The following is a 14,210-nucleotide window of genomic DNA, read 5'->3' as shown; positions in this document are numbered from 1 at the left end:
AAAATTTAATTTCATAAATATTTAAATTATCTTTAAAATTATTTTTGTGACTTTATAATAACAATAATTGTTTTTGGGATTTTACAAAATTTAGAAATCAATATTTCATCAATTATTTAGCCCTGTATGATTTTCTGATTTCATTTATTTGTAAAATCCGTATTTAATTCCAAAATTCTTCAAAAATTACGAGGATCACATACTGTGCCAATTTCTAATTCTATCTTACATGCTGAAACTGGTGATGAAGTTCAGCAGATAGTTCGAGATCCAGTTACAGAGGGAAAATCTAATGGTGGTGAATAAGCTAATTTTTCTAATGCTCTTACAGATCCTAATGATGATCTTTTCTTCCCTGAAGATATGCCTAATCATGTATGGAAACAAAAGCTGAAAGAGCTAGATGCCAAGAAGAAACAGGATTATTTTGATGCAATCTGGAATGCTAAATGGAAAGATGATACTTATCCTATTTCCAGAACAACTACTATTGAACATCTGGAAACAGCTGAACAAAGAATTCAAAATCCTGATATACTGACATATATGAAAGCATCTACTCTGGTTATCAGATCCTTACATATAGCTCAAGAAGAAACTACTTCTCAAATCAATCAGATCAAAGAATCATTGATTGCTTCAAGGCTGACTACTCATCAGGAAATTCAGAAGCAAATTACACCAATTATTTCCAAACAAACTACTATTGAAGCTAATCAAGCTAAATTGGAAGCTAAGCAAGTTCAAATGTTTGAACAACTTACAGAGGTACAAAATTCAATGAAGTTGATTCTTTATCTACTACATGGTGATGATGCCAAAAAGGGGGGAAATTGTTCAATCTAAATGCAAGCAGCTGACATTGACAAATCCTGATGGAGGTAATAATGGGGGACAGAAGGATAGTGAAAGAAGAATGGGTGAAGAGCTAATTGGAATTAGTGGTTCATTAAAAGCAATCACTAGGTCTCAATCTAGACAAGGTTGCAAAAGTAAGAGTAGTGAAAAAAGAGTTAGAGAATTGACTGTGACTGTGACTACAACATCTCAACAAACTTTACAAGTCACAACTGCTGATGAAGACCAAGGTAGTTTGGAGATAGAAACTGTTACAGAAGCAAGACAATATCTTCAAACTCTGAAAGTAAAAAGAAGAAAGAAAACTCTATTCTATAAGGATCCAAAGATTCAAGCATTTGATTCTGAGGTGAGTAGAAGAATCTTTGAAAAAAAAAATCCTGGAGTTGATCTAAAACAGCTAAGGCAAATGGAGGAAGACTTCAAGAATTCCATGAAGCACTAGTACAAAAAGTATCATACACATCTGTTGAAAAAAGTCATATGTGTCTGGTTTTAACCGACGCGTATGAAGGAGATGTATCAGCTCTGAGATATATGCGTCTGGTTTGAACAGACCCATATAATTGTTAAATGTCTGTTGACAACAGCCGTAAAAAGTGTTGGACAGACACATAAATATAACTTTTATGTGACTGTTTACAGTTAGTAGACGCATAAAGTTTCATGCGTCCTTTTGGAACAGACGCATATGATTCATAACAGCCTCATAAAATTACTATTTTACGTCACCTGTTCAACAACAGACGTTTATAGCATGTTTTATACTATATTTTATGCATCTGTTATGCCGCAGATTGTACAGGCTTTTAGAAAAAATTAGCCATACCTGCTACCTGCTAGCAATACATTTAAAAGGTACCTAGGGCTTAACAAGAAAATTAAAATTAAAATTAAAATTACAATAAAAATTCTTATTCGTTCAACATCCAATCGTTCAACATTAATTTGGTACTGTTACACTTGATATATAAAATGAAAATAACCAAGAGCAAAATAACAACCTGCGACTAAAAACTAAAGGGCCACTACCAAAATTTCAACTCCAGTGTAGCAAGATAAACATCCATTTAGCAGCCATCAGCAAACATGAAACACAATTTTCCAACAAATCGATCAATCCTGAACAATATTAAAATGCAGAAGTTAACTTCAAATAAAAAGGAAGACAGCTGAATCAATGAAATAGAGCAAAACATTGCAGAATATAAGAAATAGGCAAAGTACATAATTAAAAACAAGTATAATTAGGGAAAATAACAATTAAATGTAAATAAACTTGATAGTCATGAAACTGAATTATATAAATCTAGCAGTCCTCAAAAATTCAGAAAATCATGCAACTTAATTTCTATAACAGGCATATACCAAACATATATGGAATTAATTTGAGGTTTATACTCAACTTCATTGATGTACTTTCATCCTAAGGATAATCTACGTCGTCACCGTGATTATCACAATCCGTCGATAGCATGAGTCGCCAATTTAGGAATTTTTGAGTCTATACATGTGTCCAACAATATCTATTAAAAACATTTATGAAAGTAAAGTCATTGATTACTTTTCCGTATTTGATCATATTTGTTGAATACATTGCCTAAACTAAACTCTATAGGAAGTCGTAAAAGTAGAAAATATAACCTAATATAGATCCACAAATGACAAATTTCTAAAGTCAGATAAGTTTAAACAGAAATGGAGAAAAAGAGCTGAGAATCAGAGTGTCATTAAAGGAGGGACAAATCTCCGTTTTTAGAAAGGAGCTGCAGACTTGCCGCCTCTCAGACACGGAGCATGCATTTAAAAAGTTTCAAGTTACATGATCAACAAAAGAAACTGTAACACATATACCTGGTGTAGACTCAAACTGACACGAGTTCACACCATATATAATGCAGCCATCACCTTGTTACGCTCATCCTTTCTAAGTACCTTGATAATAGATAATAGCATATCCATGTGCTTCTGTACTAAAACCCTTCATCATCACTACCATCCACAAGAAGTGCTTTTCTAGAAGTTCGAGCTACCTAAAATCAATGATTATGTCATGATATGAATTAGAGGCTATTGACATACAATACGATATATGACATAATTCAACAATTTACAAAAAATATAGTGTAATCAGAGTATAACCTGAACAAGTAAAAGAAAATTAAAATTTGAAAGAAAAATTGCAAATAAAATAAATAATAATACGATTCTGGGAACCTCAGTTATCAAACAACCTTATCCCGTAGCCACCACATACTGAGAGTGCCAAGCCTATTATGTAAGAAGCCAACACCAATACTGGTTATTCAAGCGGTTGGTTTCTCTGGTTTTGAAGTATACCAGAACCATCCTATTCTGCAATATAACTTTGAAATTGGCACGATCATTTAGCTACAAATCATAAATATATTAAAAAGCGAAAAACTATCAGTCGAAGAATTTTTATATAAAAAATGGCCAACTATAAATCAACAAATGCAAGTAATATACAATTGCATTTCATTAGCCCTGCATATATTGATATATTCAAGTGTACATTATTATCTTCATACAACAATTTTGTTCCTTGTTAATAGACCTAAATTCTAATACCTGATTTAGTTATCCTTCTCATCATCAATTCAAATTAAATGCTATTATCTGACCAACTATATCTGGAGAACTTATAGGAGTAAATATGATTTCTGTTGAATCTAAAGACTCCGTACTTAAGAACTAATATGTGATATTGAAGGGTTTTAGTGCACTAAGGTCTCCATAAAAAGAAAATAGGATAAAAGAGGAAAAAATCAGGTTAAGAACGTACTCAGGAGTCAGGACAACATAAGCTACAAGCAGGTACAGTATATTAACCACATTACACAAACTAAATTTGATAAATGGAATGGAAAAGAAGATGGAACAAAATGGGGAACTAGACATTCACTAATTATTAAATAATAAAAAATAAGTGAATGGGATTTGCGATTAGAGAACATGTAAAAACAAACAAAAATGATCCTGCAATATTTTCTAATAACGGAAAAAATTAAACAAGATCCACAGACACATAGGCACGCTATAGTCGACAAGGTTTCTATACTAGAGTACACTTAAAATTGAATTTTAAAAGCAATTCAGAAAAAACACTAATGTCATTAGAAATACCTGCAGAATGATATGTTGCAGCACCCACTCTGGACAAAAATTCATCTGCAGGGCGTTTCAAGTTATTAGCAGCAGCATCTTTTATCGAGTAAACCTGTAACGCTTACTAAAAGATTATAACCAAAAGCAATAGACAATGCTAAATATAAACCATTTAACATACTCCTACTAAAGTGAGATTTTTATTTGAATATTGCCTAGTGATGTATTTAGAAAAAAACAAAAGAATAATTTAAATGAAGGCACAGATTCTCTAATAGTACATAATGTGATCTTTAGATGTAAGGAAAAACATACTCGAGGTTGTAACAACCATTGCAGTTCACCGAGATGCACAAATTTGATCATGTAGCCACCATATACAGAGAGTTCTTATCATGGAGGAAGCCAACACCAGAACTGGTTACTCAAGCTGTTGGTTTATCTGGTTATTGGGTATTCCAGGATCATTGTATTCTGAAACATAACGCTGACATTGGGCTGATTCTCTCTCTTACCATTTTGCATATTTTCTTAGTTGAAGTTGCCTTCTAAATAAAAAAAATATTGTCCAAAAGTACATATTACTTCATTTAATAAGTTCTCAAATGAATGAGACTTTAAGACGGTCATTTGTATCAGGACAAACGCATATTACATTTGCAGAGCTACTTAGGCAACATGAACAGAGCATAAAGTTTTTCTTTATTAAATAACAGAGCATAAAGTTTTTCTTTACTAAATAACAGAGCATAAAGTTAAAGCCATCGATATAATATATAGTGATAAACATTTTGCAGGAAAATAGTAAAAGAAGGTAAGATTTCAGGATCTAGAAGACGGGCATAATAAATAACAACTAGGTAGATCAACACCACAAACAGTGGGTAAACATTCACTTAATGTTAAAAATAGGGTCTTTTGAGAAATTATAGTAAAAAAAGAAATGATATGCAATAACCAGTACAGCCTTTCCCAATCATTATTGAGCATTCTTTAAATCAAGAACAAAAAGAGCAAGTGCAGTTTTGTTTAAGCTAAGAGCAGGTGCATTGAATCTGCAGTCCAAGACATATTAGATTAAAACTTCATTTTATCACAACTTACAATACTCTTAAATACCAAATTCTAAAATAATAATAATTGAGCACAAAAAACATCTAAATCAACTTTCATGTATCAGACAACTCTATAAATTAGCATGTGTCACCACTCTATCAAAAGAAGATGACTAATTAATAAAAATATAAACTCAAAATTAACCAACCCTTTCAAGGAAAAACTTTTAAGAATTAATATTATGCACAAGGAGACATGGTACACTTTTTCTAAATGTTAACGAAGATGATGCAGCAATTTAGAGAGAGAGAAGGCGATTAACTTACTACCGAAAACAAATTAGCAATTTAGAGGGAGGGAGAGAGAGAGGGGGGGAGAGGGAGATGGAGAGGGAGAGCAATTAACTCACTGGCGGAAACAAATTAACCGAGTGAATACCACAAACAAAAAACTTTTCTCTATACACATAGTGTAAACATCAAAGAATAACTAAGATGTGGACTGATATGTAAATAGAAAGAAGAATACCTAAAACTAAGTCTGACCAAAATGAAGATTGAAGATGGAGATGTCATCGAAAATTGGAAGAGATTTGGGAAGATGGAGTTTGATTGGAAATTAGAAAATTAGGGCTACATTGGCCACTCATCACGTAAACAAATTCGTGAATATTTTTTATACATTTATTTTTTAATGAATCTTATGTGGCAGGTGTAAAGGCACAGGCATATATAATTGTTTAAGAGACATTTAAGCGGTCCTTTGGTGTAACATTTGCGTCATGTAAACATACAACAGACTTATAATTCACTTTATGTGTCTGTTTTATAAATGTCAGACGCGAAAATGGAGACGCGTATGACAGTTTTTGTACTAGTGAAGACAGAAAATACTGAGAGATCTTTATGAAGATGATCGTTTTAATAGACCAACCAAAGGAATAGTCATAAGGGAGGTAAGTCAGCCAAATGCTGAAAGATCTCTCAGATCTCAAGCTATCTTAACTACTGACAGGAAGCATAAAGGGAAAGAAAAGATAGTAGAGAAGTCAAAGTTTTCAAAGCCTAAAGACAAAGCTGTTGTAAAGAAGAAATCAGTATTTAAGGCAACTAAATCACAAATACTGATAGATCCAATTTATACAGTTACTCAATCTTTTGATATTAATGAAATTGCTGAAGAAGAAGAAGTCAGTCAAGCTCAGCAAAGAAGGAAGATTCATGGAGCTGATTGGGCTGAATAATTGGAATTAACCTCTAACATTGCTCAAGTTAATAAAGAAGAAGCTTTTATTCAACCAATCACAACGTCTGATACTGCTCATGTTATTAATTCTCCAAACCCAATTCAAGCTGAGTTATCAAATACTTATTCTGAAGACATAGTCTCTGATAAGCCAGAACTTACTCCTGAAGGGAAGAAGAAGCTTTTATGGGGAATCAAGAAACCAGCACATAGAAGAAATTCTTCTGAAACATTAAAGAATATTTACAGTGGAAGTTCTCACTCTAGAAGACCTGGAATCACAAGTGGTTTGGGAAGATTAAATATTGATCCATTTGTAGGATATGCTTTGATTTTAAGAAAGCATGCTAATTTGACAGAAATTGGAGACAATGTGATGCTTGAAAACTTACAGAAGATCATATCAGTTCAAATTGTTATTGATCTTATTGGAGAGAAAATGATTATTTTCTGGAGTCTGGGAGAAACTTAAGGTTGACTCAAGAACAGTTAAGAGACAAACCATGGAAGGAATTGGAACTTATTTTTATAATCCTCAAGGTAACTAATTCTGTAACTACCAGATGGTCTGCATTCATAAAGAACCTGATACAGTTAAAGCAGAGAGAAATGCCTTACAAATCTAACTACATTCCAAAGTACATTGATCAAACTGAATATGCTGTTGATATGCCTATTGGAGGAGCCAAGATAGAAATGAGTCTAGGGACTAAAGTTTTAACCTTTAATCCCGATGGAAAGAAAATTGGATTTCTGAAGCAGGATGATCTATCTCTTGGAAATTCAAATTTACATAATCTCAGGGATACCATCTATCAGAATGATGAATGAACAGATGAACTGAAAGAATATAAATAGAGGATGTAATGGTATTTGGATGCAATGGAAGAAAGTTTGCTAAGGAAGTTTCTTGAAGATTTTCCAGACTGTGTTAGAGTTCAGAATGAAGAGTAAAGTCTGATATTCACTGAAGTAAGAAAGAATATGTTTACTTGATTTATGCATTTAGATATTTTTGACATCATCAACTGGAACTTGCACATATTTTCATAATGCACAAGTTGGGGGAGATTGTTAGATATAATTGATGATATCTAGACAGAAACTATTAGAAGTTTCTATCGTTATATCATTATTTACCGAAGAGTGACGTCATCAGTACTTATATTAATACTTGATGAGCAACAAATGATATCAAAGGGATTTGTCACCTCAGTTGATATTCGAGGAGGAAAAGGAAAGCAGGAATTCAAGGCGGTGAAGGACTTCAACTCAGAAGCAATCATACATGGATATGTAATAGGTTTCCTTATTGTAATAGAATAGGATTCCTTATTGATTGTGTAACTGTACTCTATATAAAGCATATATTAGGTTCATGCTATAAGCATTGCGAACATTGTTATATCATTCGCATAACCTAGCAGCTCTCAAGGATATTTGTTCATCCTTTTGAGAGAGTACGTTTGTAATCCGTTTTTATCCGTTAATATAAAAACTGTTAATTCTGTTGAAACTTTGTCGAATTATTTACATAAACTGTATTCACCCCCTGTACAGTTGATTACAGACCTAACAAGTTGGACTTCCGAACTACGAATAATGAAGCAGAATACGAAACATTGATAGACGGCTTAGGCTTGGCTAGAGCCGTGAGAGCCAAAAACCTTAAAATATGTGGAGACTCAAGACTTGTAGTTGCTCAAGTCAATGGAAAGTTTAATGCTAAGGATGAAACTATGGCCAAGTACTCGAGAGCCATGAAGGGAATTCTGACTTAGTTTGATGAATGGTACGCTGAACACATTCTGAGAGAAGAGAACACTACGGCCGATGCCCTATCCAAGTTCGCTCGTCTAAAATCGAGAACTACCCGAGAAGTATCTACTTCCAGGTCCTGAAGACCCCTACTATACATGTTACAAATTTGATTGGACCAATTGGTGTGGTAAGTTGTTGGATAGATCCCATCAAAACCCACCTTGAGACTGGATGGCTCTCCGACGATGCCCGGGAGGCATGCAAGCTGTCGGTGAGAGCATTGATATATTCATTGATTGAAGGCCTTCTGTATAACAGGTTCTTTGTTATTTCGTACTTGAAGTGCCTGAGACCTCTTGACGCAGATGAGGCACTTAAGGAAGCCCATGAGGGGATTTGTGTACAACACTTGGGGGGCAGGGCCCTCGCTCACAAGATAACTTGATTGTGGTTTTACTAGCCAACAATGTTAGCCGATGCAAAGACTTATGTGAAGAAGTGTGATAGATTCCAGAGTCACGTTCTTGTAGTTCGACAGCCCCCAGAGAGGCTTACGTCCATTAGCTCTCCCATCCCCTTCACGATGTATGGAATGGACATACTAGGTCCCTTTCCTGTAGCATCAGGACAAATAAAGTTCATCGCGATGACCATTGACTACTTTACTATGTGGATTGTGGCCAAGGCACTGGCCAAGATAACCACCAAGCAAATTTCCCAATTTTTCTTGAAGAATGTGATATGCGGGTTTGGAATCCCAAACATCCTTTTTACGATAATGGGTGACATTTTGACAACCTAGAGTTCAAGGAGTATTGTACTGAAAATGACATAGAACTTCGATTCACCTCAGTTGCTCATCCCTAAGAAAATGGACAAGCAGATGTCGCTAATCGAATGCTCGATGGACTCAAGAAGAGGGTTGAACGCTTAAAAAATACTTGGGTGGAAGAATTGCTACCAATACTCTAGGCATATCGTACTACCTGCAAAGTTACAACTAAAGCTACCCCGCTCATGCTGGCCTACGGAGCCGAGGCAGTAGTGCCCCTTGAGATCACCCACGGATCACCGAGTGTTGAAGCATTTAAACCTGAAACTAATGAAAAAGGCATATGGCTCACCCTCGACCTCATTGACGAGGTTCGAGTTATTGGCCAACGCCCGTAATGCAGAGCATAAGTGTAGAGCCTTCCTTTATTATAATAGGAGGGTTAAAGAAAGGTTCTTCCCGTAAGAAGACTTGGTCTTGAAAAAGATTGAGGCATTAGGAGTTGGCGAGAGAGGGAAGATGGCCCCAAATTGGGAAGAACCTTACAAGGTCAAGAAGAAACTAGGACGAGGATCCTACAAGCTAGAAATCTTGAGCGGTGACGATGTGCCTTGAAATTGGCACACTTCAAATCAGAAGGTTTTATTATCTAGCATCATAAGACGACATTCGACCGACTAAAGTCTATGTAACAGACTCTAACCAACTAAAGAAGGTTTTACTTGACTTCTACTTCTTAATAATGATGGATCTCGTGTGTTAATAAAAACTACACCAATCAAAATGAGTTAAATTCGTATAATTAAGTTTTAACATTCAAACTCACACGAAATATATATCAGACCCTACAACCAATCACAACTAATTAGTCAGAATAAACTAGTGATTTGGTACACACACTACAACAAATCGGCCATTTACGACAAAATTTTAAATTAAAATATAGGTCCAATTATGACGGAAAAATTTCGTCATTTTTGCTCAAGTCTTAAGTATTCTGTCGCAATTGGCCCAATTTGTCGTAGTAACATTAATTATTGATTTGTATTTATAATTCCCTAAATATTTTTATTTTTATGATCGGTGTAGGATGTTACATAAGTATTCAGTGCATGTCCTTGAAAAAATCTTAATTAATAAGAGTTTTTAACACTCTGCACCCCTTATATTTTGGTGATATTTTGGTTTTGATCTCGTACTTTAATTCGTTACACTTTATACATAATAGTTTAGAAATTTTTAGGTCACACCCTTTTAACGTCCTCTAACAATCGTTAAAACTCATGCTTTTCACTTTGCACCTTGCGGGGTGCAAAGTGTTAAAATTCCAAAACAAATATTATTTTCTGTAAATTAGATTTTTTCTAAAAATATATAAAAGGTAAAATATTTCGGATAAAAGAGATAATTAACTAATTATTACTAAATGCCATGTCACTTATTAATTTTATTGGTTAAACGAGTAATTAAGTTGGTTCTTGGGTATATATTTAAATTAGAATAATTATATTAAATATTTTATTTTTATATATTTTATTAATGAACATGTTGAGCAGAATTGAAATTTATATGTGCAAAAAATTAACCTCGAAACACATTTAATATAATATTTATTAGCCCTAGACCACGTTGTCCCGATTTTTGGACTCAGAATCGAGATTTGAACCAATTTTTGAAAAAAGCTCAGTATCTGATCGGATTATCACATATGGTATCATAGCCGATCCTTAAAAGTTTGACTTGCCAAGTTGTCGGAGTTGTGGACACGAAGACTAGTAATATTATCTGACAATGGTTAATGGACAAAGATTTAAAGGTGGGAACACAAAACGAACTGCTATTATTCAACAATGACTAAAGAGGAATGAACCAGACTTATGAGTTGTTAGTTTAGCCTAACAATGATGTTAATTGTTTATGTCAAGGAGTTTGTACCATCGCAGTCCCACATAGTCCCACGTCGCGTAGATTTGAGATTTTTGTTCAGTTTATAAGGTAAAATTACTACTATCTTGTGTAACAAATCATGATATTTTGATATTTTGGTGGTCTGTGACCTTGTGTTCCACCTAAATTGGATGCATTTGGGCGAATTAGCTTCAACTTATTTCGGACTCGAAATTGAGATTTGACAATATTTTTTAAATAAATTTAGGATATTTGACCGGCTTTCACATCATTTAGAAAATAATAAATAAATAACATGAGATTTATGAGTAACTAATAATTAATTATCTTTTTTCCTAAAATATTTACCTTTTATATTTCTTTTCAAAATTAAACCTATTTTCTATAAAAATAATTTTTTTCTAGAATATTTTACTCTTTTAACGATTTTTAGACCCTTTTAACGGAAGAAAGTTAAAAGGGTGCGAACTATTTAGCAAAAAAAAAGTTGTGAACTGCAGCAGTTCTTAACCTATTAGGTGTAAAATGTAACAAATTGAAGTACGATATCAAAATGAAAAATACACTAACGAATGAAAAATACGAGATCAAAATGAAAAATACACTAATGAATGAAAAATACGAGATCAAAATGAAAAATACACCTACACAAGTAGTGCAAAGTGCTAAAACCTCAATGAATGAATAATCATAAAGTTGCGCAGTAATACGGATCTACAAACAATCTGCTGAATCGTAAAAGCACAATTTGGCTTATTACCACACATTAAAGCCTTATTTAGCTCATAATCAATAACAAAGACGTTAGATGCTTCGCCAAACTTATTGACCATGATTCCTTACAGATTAATTAGCAAAGTCCGGGCCAAGATTTGTTCATGTTCTATATATGCTCTTGCAACTTCCTCACTAGAAGATTCATTCCTTTCCCAGGCTCTATAATCAAACTCAAAGACGGTGAATGAACATATTTCGGAGATAGAGAAACCGAATAATTGGACAGAATTCGTGCAATCAATATCTTGAGTTCAACCAATGCCAAGTTCTGTCCTAGACATATCCGTGGTCCAACTCCAAATGGCATGTATAGATGTGGTAACCTGCACGCCCCTGTCACTCCGTTTGCAAATCGGCTCGGGTTAAACTTGTACGAATCCTCTCCCCAATTTTCAGGATCAGTGTGCAATGTTGTTACCACCGCCCAAACGTTTACACCTTTCGGAAGATGAATGTCTCCAAATTTAATGTCGTTTAAGGCTTCCCTTGACATTACTATGACCGGAGGATACAAACGCAATGATTCGTTTATCACCATTGTCAGCTGCAAGTCAACAAAAATTGTAATCACAATTAAGTAATAATAAAAACAAAATTACAAGCGCAACTCATAAAATGCAATCAAACAGTAGTATTAATAAAAACAAAATTACAAGCGTAGCTCATAGAAAGCAATCAAAAGCTACATTTTGTAAATTAGAGCTAAATCTGAAAAAATAGGTTCCAAAGCAGAACCTATCTTCTTTGAAATTAGAGCTAAATCTGCAAATTAAAGCTGTTTTAGATAATATTCCGTACCACTTTCATTTTACCGATTGCAACAGCATCAGGAGGTTGACCCTTACAAACTTCAATAGCCTCAGCACGAACACGGTCCTGCCAATCTTGATTTGCAGCTAGTAGCATAAGAGCCCATGTGGCGGAAACTGCAGTGGTTTCATAGCCAGCCAAATAGATGTTTTTGCAGTTAGTGACGATGAATTGGTCAATTTCATCTTTTCGCAATCCACTATTTTGACCTCCTTCCAGTAGCATCTGTAACAGATCTTTTGTGTATCCAACTTCATTTCTCTTCTCTACTACTCTCAATATCAATTCATGTATTTCTTTTTCTAGTGCCCGCAGTTTTCTATTGTTCTTGGTAGGAATATACCTGTAATTTGCGTAAGCTTTTGATAAACTGACTTATATGTGATAAATTATTGCATAAAATGTGTCGGGGTTTCATAAATTATGGAGGCATTGCCTATACGAAGCTTCATTAATTTTAGAAATATATAAAAGAGTAAATTCCACCTCAAAGCCGGTATTCCAAGAGAGAAAGCCCTTGTCGAAGACAACTCAAAAAGTTCTCTGAGCGTGGAAAAAATTTCTTCCCGTTGCTGGAAGTTACTACCAAAACAAGCTCTTGATATCACATCACCGGAAAAACTTCTCATGTGTGGAACAATTTCAATGTCACTTACAATCCCACCATCGGCCTTAATTATATCGTTCCACGAGTACAACAAAGTTCCCGCACAATCATTTATTAAGTTACACATGTCCTGCGAAAGAATTATTAAATTTATTAGAATAATATTTGATCATTGGTAGATAACATTTGGATCATGGAGTATAATAAGCAAGAAGATGCATAATTTTTCAAAAACACAAAAGAGTCTAAAGTACATGCCTTGACTTTATCCATGTAGAGTGGAGGAGCAATGAGTTTCCTCTGCTGAGCCCAGAACTGGCCATTGGAAGTTATAATGCCATTTCCAAGTATAGCGCCTCGATCTCTGGCTAGGTAAGTTGGTTTTCCAAAGTCTAATGATGTGCACGTAGTGATTTCTTTCAATACATCGTATTGATTTACTAGTAAGATTTGTGTATTCCCAAGCGCAAACCGGAATAGATCACCTGCAATAGTTTACTCATTTTACAAAATCTAGGTTATGGATGGTTAACAGAAATGGAACAAAAAATGGGACAAAAAAAGAGTCAGAGGGAAAAGAATGCAATAGTAAAATGTAAATTGTTCTAGACATACCAAATTGCTGTTTCCATGTATCAAGAAAAGGAAGGAGAAGAGCTCCACAGTTGTGCAACACTGGTGGTTCAGTACTGTTAGAGTCCTTAACCACTGCATTATTCATTTTCTTGATATCCAGTAAATTTCCCAGTAGAAATTTCGGCTTAGGTCCACCTATTCCTTGTTTCTTCAGCGATCTTCGAATCTTACTCGGATTCGACACCAACATTACGTACAAATGCCGCAGCAGTCCGAAAACCCCGACAACAACAAGTGACACAAAAAATTTGTTGCAGTAAGTTGAATCTCGATGTCCATGATAATTCAAAAACAGAGAGGGTATTGTTTACTGCTTTGTTTGATAGTAGTACTAGTAACTAACAAGTCCTTTATAGACATCACAATGGCCTTAAATTGATAAATATATGCAAAATATATTATCCCGAATTAATTTTCATGTGCAGCTAGTTAGCTGAAACAATTAGGATACGTCATACAATAATGACCCCTTATATTTATGGCCCCTTCTCTCCCTCTCTCTCTGTATGTGTGTACACCTACTGCTCTGTGTTTGTTTTATGTTTATAGCACGGTTTATTAATTTTTTTTAATTTTTTATAAAATATTTCAATTTTTTTTAACATATATATATATAAATATTATTATTATTATTACCTAAAGTGTTTTTGT

General features: G+C 34.2%; 1 protein-coding gene and 1 long non-coding RNA gene across 10 annotated transcripts; both read right to left on the bottom strand.

Moving 5' to 3' along the window:
- Window positions 1–1,736: 1,736 nt before the first annotated feature.
- LOC141692743 (uncharacterized) lies at window positions 1,737–5,750 on the bottom strand. Of its 9 annotated transcripts, none has more exons than XR_012562888.1 (6): window positions 5,572–5,750; window positions 4,303–5,042; window positions 4,006–4,050; window positions 3,093–3,224; window positions 2,713–2,891; window positions 1,737–1,980 (listed from the first exon to the last, which is right to left on the bottom strand). It is a non-coding gene; the product is annotated as an uncharacterized LOC141692743 (long non-coding RNA). The 9 variants fall into 9 exon arrangements; XR_012562893.1 differs by having other exon boundaries at window positions 4,303–4,535; window positions 5,572–5,739; XR_012562894.1 differs by having other exon boundaries at window positions 4,303–4,532; window positions 5,572–5,739.
- Window positions 5,751–11,407: 5,657 nt separating this feature from the next.
- LOC141690998 (cytochrome P450 714C2-like) lies at window positions 11,408–13,860 on the bottom strand (the record flags this gene model as incomplete). The annotated part of the gene is made up of 5 exons (XM_074495749.1): window positions 11,408–12,050; window positions 12,305–12,659; window positions 12,803–13,053; window positions 13,182–13,408; window positions 13,539–13,860. Coding segments are annotated over 5 exons (1,593 nt in total), but the record flags the coding sequence as incomplete, so codon positions are not given.
- Between the last annotated feature and the right edge of the window lie 350 nt (window positions 13,861–14,210).

This window comes from Apium graveolens, chromosome 10 (assembly GCF_009905375.1).
Source record: "Apium graveolens cultivar Ventura chromosome 10, ASM990537v1, whole genome shotgun sequence".
Taxonomy (NCBI): domain Eukaryota; kingdom Viridiplantae; phylum Streptophyta; class Magnoliopsida; order Apiales; family Apiaceae; genus Apium; species Apium graveolens.
Note: the sequence above shows the minus strand (reverse complement) of the source record. Positions and strands in the feature narration are given on the sequence as shown.